This window comes from Saccostrea cucullata, unplaced genomic scaffold (assembly GCF_032062105.1).
Source record: "Saccostrea cucullata isolate Sc308-1 unplaced genomic scaffold, CSIRO_AGI_Scuc_v1 ctg2087, whole genome shotgun sequence".
Taxonomy (NCBI): domain Eukaryota; kingdom Metazoa; phylum Mollusca; class Bivalvia; order Ostreida; family Ostreidae; genus Saccostrea; species Saccostrea cuccullata.
In genome coordinates, this window is record NW_026937984.1 from 71,448 (window position 1) to 82,851 (window position 11,404).

An 11,404-nucleotide genomic window follows, 5' to 3' on the forward strand; every position below is an offset into this window, starting at 1 on the left:
GGCCCTCTTTCCATTTAATTAATAAATGGGATCCTGGGGATGAATTAATTAGGACTAATTTGGTTGTTACAGGAGTTGTTTTTTTTAATTGACACATACACTAACATCTAAAACAATCTTTGTTTTAATATTTGAATTTATAGTATGATACCATAATAATTTTTTTTAAATGGGTAGGGGTGTTTTCAAACAGTCAAAAAATTGAAAACCTTTTCATTACTAATTTTAAAATTGCCGCAAAATCCCCAACACAGGTAAAGTTTGGCATCTGGGTAACTCACTGTGTATTAGATCACTTGCTGTGTATAGGTTTAGGAGACAGATGGTGGCGACTTATCTTGGGGGCGATTTGTCCCACTATCTACCTCGCACATTCGGAAGGTCTCGGAATTTGGGAACTAAGTCAGGTGCTCGATTGTCAGATAACCAAACTAAGGATGACAGGAAGGTAAAGGTGCATAAGGAAATTAGTGTTTACGATCAATGGATCTTTTTCCTGAAAGGAGACACATTATGGATGATTCTCTCGAGTCGGTGACTGTGGTTGATGTATATGACCAGGCTGCAGGGATTGGCAAGGAATTTGAAAAGCTGATCGAAAGCTATGGCGTTGACGCTGTAACTGATTTGATGCCAAAAGTGATAAAGGCCTTGGAGCAGTTAGAAAGTCTTGCAGGGAGATACGAGAAAGAAAGCAGTGAAATATCGGAACTTAGATACACTATTGATAAATTGGAAAATGAGAAACGAGAAAGAGCACAGGAGAGACACCGCTATGAAGAAGTAATGTTATGCATGAATATTATCATATACAACATATTATATAAACAGGTTCAGTACAATCACTAGATGGGAAGGTATAATAATGCCCTGATAGTATAATGCCCTGATTGACTTGATTTCATACAAATGCTAAAATAAAGAGTTTTTATGTACATTAACAATATTATTTTCATTGGAAATGATGAATTTTATCATATTTTCTTTTAAGAACCATGAAGAAAAAGCAGAATCAAAATATTTTAGTACATTGACATAGCAATTTGACAGGGGTATAATAATAATAATCAATGTCCTGATTTTTGGGTATAATCAGGTTCAGAACAATATCTTGATTTAGCTACAGCTTACTCCACTTATATTGAACTCGCTTATTTTGAAATTCCGCTTATTTTGAAATAAAATAAAATCCCCAGTATTTGACTCTCATATTCTTTGCATTGAAATAACGGTTATATTATCGGCATTGAAATTACGCTTATATTGAAAATTGGTCCCCACAGGTGATAATGATTTGTTTTCATAACGGTTATATTGAAGTACTGCCTGGCGGCTATCGTTACGGTTGGTGACAGAAATTTAGACTGACTGACTGACCAGTTGATATAAAAAGGTGTGAATAATCATTTTTTCACCTTATGTGTTTTTATACTGCATGCTCGTACGAAATAAAATTAGTCACTGCTAAATTCTTTGTTTCCATGTATAAATACAAAAGATTTAAATAACACATTAACCCCCACAGATCTAGAAAAAAAAACATAACTTTGAAATTAAATACATACTGTTAATAGCTAATGATAAACCTATATTGAAATAGCTTTATTTCAACCCGAGTACACTTACGATGAAATTGCAGCTTCAGCAGTACTCAACAGTTTTGTATTTTTCAAAAATAAATAAATGTGATCGGGGTTACGCCATATATGGCTTGAAATAACGGTTATATTGAAATCGAAAGAAACAATTATATTGAAATTATGCTTATATTGAAGTCACTGTTATAGGTAAACCCCACAGGTGATAATGAGTTGTTTTCATAACGGTTATATTGAAGTACTTAAAATGGCGGCTGTCGTATACGGTTGGTGACAGAAATTATGCCTGACTGACCAATTGATATAAAAAGGTGTGCTTTAAATATATATAATTAAGTTTTCACCTTATGTGTTTTTATACTGCAAAAATGCTGTTTTATGAAAATAAAAAAAATCACTGCTAAATTCTTTGTTTCCATGTATATAATACAGAAGTATTCAGGCTAAAGGCAATAAAGTAACCCCCACAGATCTAGAAAAAACTTAACTTTCAAATTTAATACGAACTGTTTTAATGAATAATGATAAGCCTAAATTCGAAATAGCTAAGATTGATGCTGAACTGTACCGAGTACACTTACGATGAAATAATGCATAATTCATTGCAGTAGTAACAGTTTGACATCGGTGATTTATTCTCCAAAATGTAAATAAATGTGATCGGGGAATAAGAATTAAGTTGAAGATTTCTTATCGATAAAAAAGAAAGAAACAATTTTATTTAAACTTTCAAGGACTAATAATCCATGTAATCTGTACGCTGTTATAGGTAAACGATGAGAAAATTAATTTGTTCGGGTTTGTTCTTTATTTTATAGATTGGGATTTAAACTTTTAATAAAAAAAAAATGGCGGCTTAATGATTTCGCTTATATAAAAATTACGGATATATTGAAATAATTTGCATGATTGAAATTCAATATATCCGGTAGATTTAGGCTGTATATAGCTTTAAATAGCTATATAGCTTTATTAAGCTATTCAAAATAGCTTTATTTAGCTATTTATATACAGTTTTTCACAAAAATGTTTTTTGCTAGAAGAAAAACAAAAAGTCGCATGCATTTGACTCTTCATATATATGTTCTGTGGGCTATCAAAACAACAACCAAAAATCTTGAAGAGTTCTAACTTTGCAAGCTTTTGAATACTTTTAAGCAAAAAGAGAATTTTTATTGTTAGAGTAACTGTACTACCTTTAGTGCCTTGTAATTTAAAGGATAAGTATAATTGCTTCTGATTGTGCTGAACTGTACCAATCAATTATCTTGTTGACAAAAAATTGTTGATTTCATTATAATATCATTGCAGAAGTAACTGTATCATTTGCTTTATATAACCCCAAAACTTTTTATATTTTATGACAAAATTCCTTAAGAGACATAATTCGATGAGTGATTTTTACATGCATTATTTTAAAATAAAGTTCAAAGTTGTATATCATCACTGCAACAATTTGCGCATTTTATGCATACTGTATGATTCAAAATTACACCTTTAATAAAAAAGTAAAATCACTAAATTAAGCTATACTGAATAGCTTAATAAAGCTATATAGCTAATTTAGCTATTTAAAGCTATAATATTTAAATTAGAAGATTTACGGTGTTTTCTTTGATAATGACACAGATGACACTGCATTATAGTATAAAAACAGGAGTAGTAAACCCAATTTAACATTATTTAATTTTATTAAAAGCCTGGATACCTAATTTTTATTCCTAAAATGTATTTTTTGATCAATTATCAATTTAAAAATATGCAGTAGGTAGTTCAAATCGCATTTCCTGAAAAATTATTTGAGATTTACTAATTTTTTCTATATAATATGATTAAATTTAAAGATAAAAATTAAAGAAACACCGTGGGTAAATACATTTTAATTTGAGAATTTAGAGACATCTTTGTGAGCATTTTCAATTACTTAATGCCTGTTTTTTAGAACCTGAGGATCGGATAACCTTAATCTAAGCTTGTTGCCAATATATCGATATTACAAAATCGTATTGCGATACGATATTTGTTGTCATTGTATTGCAATATATTGAAATATCGATATTATTGCCCAACCCTAGGCTAAATACAACAGTCAACTCTTAATGACATAAATGTCTATTATTCCTTAAAGTTTATAGGAAAGTTGCCAAGGTTGAAGTGTCTTTTTTGTCCAATTTTGCCCCGCAAGCTAAACTATAATTGTTTTTATCCCACTTCAGAAAAACTTGTAGATTACTGATTGGATAAAAGCTTATCGCATTCGTACTCCCTGGTTTTCTCCGTATTACGTCTCCGTTAAAATCTGGCACGCGATTCTGTTTGAAGCGTTGTTATTGTAAAAGAGATTTGCGCAGACGACTGAGATCAAAATGATTGAAAAGGAACAAAGGTAAACTCTGAAAATACGATAAAAAGCAACAACAAAGCGGCTAACATTTTAAGGGATTATTTAAAGGAAAAATCTCAGGATTGTGCATTTGAAACTTTTGACGAGGTGCAATTGAATGAAGTGTTGGGACATTTCTACATAGACGCTAGGAAACCAAATGGAGGGAAATATAAAACATCATCGCTTGAAAATATCCATCATGGACTGAATAGGTTTCTTAGATCACCACCTCATAACAAGACTTTTGACATCATTAAAGACGCTGCATTTCAGGATGCAAATCAAAATTTCAAAGCGATGATGGCCGAACTGAAGAGGGAGGGACTTGCATGGATCTATAGTGCACCATTCCGTGATTGCAGAAATTGACAGGACAAAATTATACACATCTGTATACCTGAATCCAGCAACACCTAGTGGATTGTTTAATGAGGTTCATTTTGATATCAGGCTATACTTTTTTAGGTATGAAAAATTTTATGATCCAATCTTCTACAAAATTTTGATTTATTTGTGTGGTTTGGATGTGGGGGGATTTAGATGGTCCTGTCAATTATATAAAAAAATAAATGTATTTCTGATAAATATATTTTTGCTTTTTTGTTGCAGGGGAGGTTGTGAAAATATCTCCAAGATGACAAAACACTTATGTCATTAAAAAAGATATAAATAATTAAGACAGGCTTGCAATTAGTGACTAAGGCCAGTAAGGGCCTTGACAAGTTGACCAAAAATCACAGAGAAAGTGACAAAGAAAATATCCCCCCCATTATGCCATAGACACCAGGTAAATTTTTTTTTGTTTCAAGTAGTACATATTGAAAGAAATTCTTCTTTGTTCAATTAGAAAATTTAAAGATTTATTGAGTATTTTATCTGTAACTCAGGTCAGTCACGAGTTTTGAGAAATATATCAGCAAGTTACAACCACAACTTGACCGTCCGGTGTCCTCTTATACTGATACTGATTAGAAGATGTGTGGTATGCCAAAGTGCCTGTTGGTGCCAAAACACTTGCAACATTTATGTCTGATCTCAGCAAGAAATGTGATTTATCTAAAATTTACACAAATCATTCTATTCGGGCAACTGGAGCCACAATGCTGTCCAAAGGAATGTATGGCCCATCTCAGATTATGGCTACAGTTACTGGTCCTAAATCTGTCCAGTCTCTAACTGTATATCAGAGGGTTGATGAGGATGAGAAGATGAAGATGGGACAAAGCATCTCGGAAGCATTACTGCCCAGTGTACACAACCAACTTGCCTTACCCTCCACTAGCAATACTGAAGCCAAACTTGCCTTACCATCCAGTAGCAATACTGAAGCCAAACTTGCCTTACCATCCAGTAGCAATACAGAAGCCAAACTTGCTTTTCCATCCAGTAGCAATACAGAAGCCAAACTTGCCTTTCCATCCAGTAGCAATACCGAAGCCAAACTTGCCTTACCATCCACTACCAATTTTGGAGCTGCACTCTCTTCTAACAATGATGGGTATCGATCAACTATCTCTCCCTGAGAATGCGAAGTGTCTCAAAGGAATTCGTCTAAGTGATTTGTTTGGCGACTTTTTCCAAAATACCAGTGCAAATGTTTCAAACACAGCAATGCAAACCAGTCAAAAAACCCTACAATCTTCAGTGGGATAAATTGTATCATCTGTTGTTTGTTAAATTTTTTGTTACTCATTATATTTAATGATGACTATTAAAATGTGATATTTTGATAATAATGCTCATATGTTATTTTTTCAAAGAAATGTTTAAAAAGGTCTTCAGTGGGATAAATTCGTAACAGTCAGTTAGGGACCTAATACAGAGTCATACAGGATGTGAAATGAAAATCCTTATTGGGACTCTGCTTCGCCTCGCCCAATATGGATTTCCATTTCACACCCTGTATGACTCCGTATTAGTCCCTAACTGACTGTGTAACTAACAGTATTTTACTTATAAAATACATTTCTAAAAAATCTTTTGGAAAATCATTAATTCAAGCAACATTCAATATGAGTGAGCAGACCTTAAAGGCAAAATCCTTCTTGGTTTATACATAATAAATCTGTTACTTTGTTTTCCATATGTTTAAGTATTATTTAGAGAACGAAACGGGTTCTGTATCGTAGATAAACCTTTCGAGTTTTCTAAATGATTTGTGACAGGTTCAATCAAAAATAGCTCCGCCCACTTTATAACTTTGCAGCATCCAAACTTCCGCCAGAGTTCTGTAGATGAGGCCCGGACGGGGAGTACGCATCCGCAGTATATATATTTCCACAGAAAGCGTAAAATTGGGTCAGATTAGTTTTGACAATTTAACGGAGTAGACGTAATAGAGTGATAGTCAGTCTTAATGGATAAGATGGAGGATTTAACCGTCATTGTTGTGATCTATTGTAGATGGATTTTTATCATAATTTATTTCAGGGGTCTTAAAATCCTGGTTTAACTAGATTAACAAAAACAGGATTTACAGAAAATTCTTCGATGGACTTTGATGTTACGGATTTTCATTTTCAAATTGAATTGCGACATTAAAAACGAAGTGAAAGAGACGTGTGCCTGTCGTCAGCGAGAAGGATTTTAAAAAATAAAAACACGGAAAAAATGGACTTGAACGATTTTGCACGAAGAGAGTGGATGTTTTCTGTTATTGCAAATTTTCCGTTTCGTTTAGATCGAAATTGTGTACAGAGGAGGTTTTCCAATATTGCGAATTTTCCTTTTACTTTGGATCTAAATTATGTGTAGAATCTGTGTGGAATAAGTTTTTAAAAAGTGATTGAGAAATTTTGACATTTTACATTCTCAGGAAAATACTGGTTATTTCTCTAAAATTTATAATAGGAAAACATCAGCATTTACTATTAGTACGTGCTTTTGATAAATTGAGTCAGATTTATTTTTAGACCGTGGTGTATTTTAGATACAGAATAGTTGGCAAAAACAATACTGTATACAGGGCTAATACAGAACGGAAAGTAGCTCCGCCCACCACAGAGAAATCATTAATTTTATATAGCTGGGGATCCAAGATGACTTCGCTAAATCTGTAAATTTGTAATATCCATGTTCGTACTGAACGAGTTTTGCTGTAATATGTAAATTACATTTATATATTATTGAAGGAGCTTCTGCAGATTGAGGATAACTGGCAGAGAGAGACAAAGGATTTGTTGAAGGCTGTGTCCAACCTACAGGAAGAAAATAAACGCCTACAAGAGAGACTGGTGGACACTAAACAGGCCGTGGCAGAGGAGGTGGAGGCTGTCACCAGAAGTGAGTTTAAGGTGTCAGATGAAGTATGACACCTGTAAGGGTGTGTGTGTGTGTTTGTATATAATATAAATATAGCCCTTTCGTGAGGTTGATTCATAGATATATTGACTTCCCAGAAAAGCATATTAACTGAGCACAAAATGCCAGGTCTATATGCTTTTCTGTGAAGTTGATATATATATGGATTGACCTCATGAAAGGGCTATAATTGTTATGTAATTTTTTTAAAGAAATTAACAAAACCAATTTGAAAATAATATGTATGAGCCACAAGCTAGTTTTCTCTGTCATCTTTTAACACAGACTAAATATAAAAAATAAGCTGTTTGTCTAAATTCTGTTTCCTTTTTACTAATAGAGTACATACTTTTTTATGTTAAAAAATATGGCAAAATAAAATCGAAGAAAACAAGATGTGTTTGTGAAACACCCCTGTATGGCAACATAGTGAAGATTATACTTTTCCTAAATGCAAATTTTAATAATATATTGGTACCCAAAGTAGGGTCTCCTAACTGGAAATACAATTGTGAAACATGAAAGCCCTATCACCATCTGTTCCCAAGTTATGACCAGGTTAAAGTTTTTTCATAAGTACAGAAATCTTCAAGATCAGAAGGTCAAGGTTATTGGTATACAATGAAAGGTCTTTCCACAAAGAACACATGTGTATTGTATGGAAGTCTTAGCCCTAACCATCTAAAAGTTATGGCCAAGGTTAAAAAGATTTTAAAAGTAGGTTAAACTCCAAGATCAAGGTCAGAAGGTCAAGGTAATTGGTATTGAATGAAAGGTCTTGTCACAAGGATTACATGTGTGAAGTATGAAAGCCTTAGCCCTTACTCTTCTAAAGTTATTGCCATGGTTAATGTTTTTCCATAAGTCCAGAAATCTCTAAGGTCAAGTTCAAAAGGTCAAGGTTATTGGTATCCAATAAAATGACTTGCCACAAAGAATACATATGTGAAGTATGGAAGCCCTAGCCCTAACCGTTAATAAGAGTACTGTGAGTACTGAAAGACGGTGGCATGAATGATTTTGTTTGTTTAATTAACACCCCTTTCGAGAATAACATTTTTAGCAGCGAAGGATATTTTTCTGGCTAGCAATTACTGCGACACAGGATCTCAATCTGAATTAAGGGTCGATATCCATGTCACGCACTGGGAGTCGAATCTGCGACGTAAGGATGGACTTCTTCAGGTCCGTGAGTCCAAAGCAAACTTGCTACCTCAAATGGTGACTGGCAGTATATAAGAAAAAATGTTTTAAGATTTTGTAAAATGATATGGAAATTATAAAAGTTTATTTCAATTTTTCACAATATATCTACCTGTATTTTAATATATAAATTTATATTTTTTGTACTATAAAGTAAAGTGTTATGAATTCTCACTGTTATCTAAAATTGTTACTATCTTATTACAATTTTCATCAAAAAACATATAGCAAACTTCAAATAGGGATATGCATAAGTAAACAATTGCAAATTATAAGATTTCATTTAAATGTGTTGTGTCGCCTTACGACACACGATGATAATGTCAAAATGTCTAAAGCAGTGTCAAGTTTCCTCTTTGCTAAAAACAAGTTGGATAATACTTAAATTAAGGATTTTCAGTGATTCACATAGTTGAGTCTCCATTAATTCTTCAAATAACAGCCAGAAAACAATCTCGCACACACATAGGACCTTGTGAAGATTTATTAACCCTTTGTGTGCGGGAACCCAATATATTGGGTCTGACGTCACAAACGCTACCGTGCGGGAACCCAATATATTGGGTCTGAGTGTGGAATTAGCGCTTCGTAACATAAAACGTTGTATAAAACGTATAAATGAGTTGTGAATTACTAAGAATCTATCAATATGCATTATAAAACCATAATACATTGAAAAATAGGTAATTAAGATGTGAAAATATGCGAATTATTTTTGAAATTGTGATTTAAAGTGAAGGTGTTGGCGTTTGTTACGAAGAAAGTCAGTCCGCTATTTTTGGAAACAGGGAAAAAACGCGCATGTAATAAATATCTACTAACTAGCTCTAACATAATGAAAAATAAAGAAATAAATCCCCAGAATAGTCAAATATTAATAATTCTAATAAATTTGAGCTAGTAGACATAAAATTACATAGAAATTGTCGATATTTTAGCAGAAAAACTTTGTTTAACTTGACTTGACCTTAACCTTGCGAAGTTCTTCCTGTTAAAACGAAAGTAGGGTGCACATGCTACAGAACTTCAGGTATCACACCGGTAATTGTTTTCACTATATAATTCTATATAGAATAAAAAATCGTTAAAAATCAGGTATTTGTTTACATGAAAAAATATTTAGCAGGAGGTGTTAAACATTACCTGTCACATTAGCTGACACCAAAAAACAGGGTACCCACACGGCATTTTCGGACTTTTTCCATCTGCAAACAGGGCTACCCTCAAATCCACGTGTTTTCACTGTGTTTATAAACACCTCGAGTGCACTACAGGAAGTAGCCTCCTATGCCATGAAAAAAATAGTTCCTGTCAAAAACCTTTATTTATTCACAAAGTACATAAATTTTACTAGGCACAGGTACCAAAGTTGTAAAAATGGCATGAAAGAAAATAGAAAAACGTCTCAAAAGAAAAGAAAATCAGTTTTATATATATGGACCTACATTTGACTAAGTTCATTTTGATTGGTCAATTACCGGTGTGATACCTTGAAGGACCTTTGAAGGTGTTCGATTTTTTTCCATATTTGCACCTGAGATTCATTAAATAATTGTCCCCAACATCCTTAAGGGGGCCGACTATAGTTTTATTGTGTGAAAACTACAATAGCGAAACTCTTCAAGTGTATACCATATATAACTTACATTAACTTCAGTGTACATGCAAAGTTTGGGGGAAATCTACCGTCCAGGTATTTCTGAGGGACTGTCTCAAAATACGGGTACATTTACTATAGGATTATATAGGAAAGTGCCAATTTTTAGCACTTTAAAGCAAATTATACAAATACTACAATAGACATTTTGTTCAAACTATAATATTTGATGAGTAATAATATATTATACAATATATGTAAGAAACACAAAATTCTACCGTCTTGTTACCAGAGGGGGCATCTCAAAATGCAAAAAAATTAGCAAATTTTACTATTTTTATAGAGTATTACGAAATATGACGTACACAATGGATTCACATGAAAACATAATAAAAATATTGGCGTTATTCTAAAATTTCTATCTTTTAAATTTCAAGAGCGTATGTTTATTACTTTTTCTTTAATAATATTTCTATTACCCCATTCTTTAAGGGCTACAGATTATCATAACGTCAAAAACACACTGCAACGACGTCAACCTACCTATCAATTGCAAAATCGGTTAAAAAATCAGTTATGTCAAATTGTAATTACATTTTTATACCTATAATTTCTTAATTTTGTTTAATTTTAATAATTAAGCAAAAAAAGTTGCATTAAAACAGTAAATACGCTTCATTTTACTATGATGCGCGAAATATTGCGCAATGGAAACTATAGTCGGCCCCCTTAAGTCTGGTGATCTAAATCCCCTTATTTCTGAAGATATGAAGCATTTATCTCCCTTACTCCAGAGCAGTCAAGAATAACACACAGAGCACTTTGGAAGCAGTTTTTTGTGCATCTTTTGAAGCAGAATTTCATCATTAAAAGAATAAGCTTGGCAACCAATTTTTTATCTGTGGAGAGTATATGCTTTGTTCTTCACCACAAACAGAAAAAAGTTTACAAGTCTAAGACCATTATGTAATTATTACACAACAAAGTTGCATTTTCCCCTTCAAAGAATGAACAAAAATACAGAATTTGTTAAATACTGGGTTGATAATGAAAACTGTATCTGGTCAATTTATGTTCCAAATAAAGCCTAGGTATGTGTCTACAAGCTGTTGTGCAGAAGTTTTTCTAAATGCTGTGTTGTAACTCAGGGCAGTCAAAATGATATCAGCATCTAGGGAGGTTCTTCACAGCTCCCACACTCCATTAAACAGGCTTTGATGATAAGAAACTGGAGACAACAATTCAGATGTAATTTATTGTTGTGATTTATGCAACTGGCTTTCTCTTAAGACACAAATTAGCCATGAAATTTCAATTTAA

General features: G+C 32.9%; 1 protein-coding gene across 1 annotated transcript; it reads left to right on the forward strand.

Annotated features, from left to right (window-relative positions):
• Window positions 1-378: 378 nt before the first annotated feature.
• Window positions 379-7,295, forward strand: LOC134249231 (RILP-like protein homolog). Its single transcript, XM_062731604.1, has 2 exons — window positions 379-783; window positions 7,116-7,295. Exons 1-2 carry the CDS (start codon window positions 484-486, stop codon window positions 7,293-7,295), a joined length of 480 nt encoding a protein of 159 aa, XP_062587588.1. The 5' UTR covers window positions 379-483.
• Window positions 7,296-11,404: the final 4,109 nt, after the last annotated feature.

Coding starts and splice junctions, on each gene's coding strand:
- LOC134249231 (XM_062731604.1), top strand. CDS start 484: ATGGATCTTTTTCCTGAAAGGAGACACATTATGGATGATTCTCTCGAG. Junction 784..7,115: donor AGAGACACCGCTATGAAGAA/GTAATGTTATGC, acceptor ATATTATTGAAG/GAGCTTCTGCAGATTGAGGA.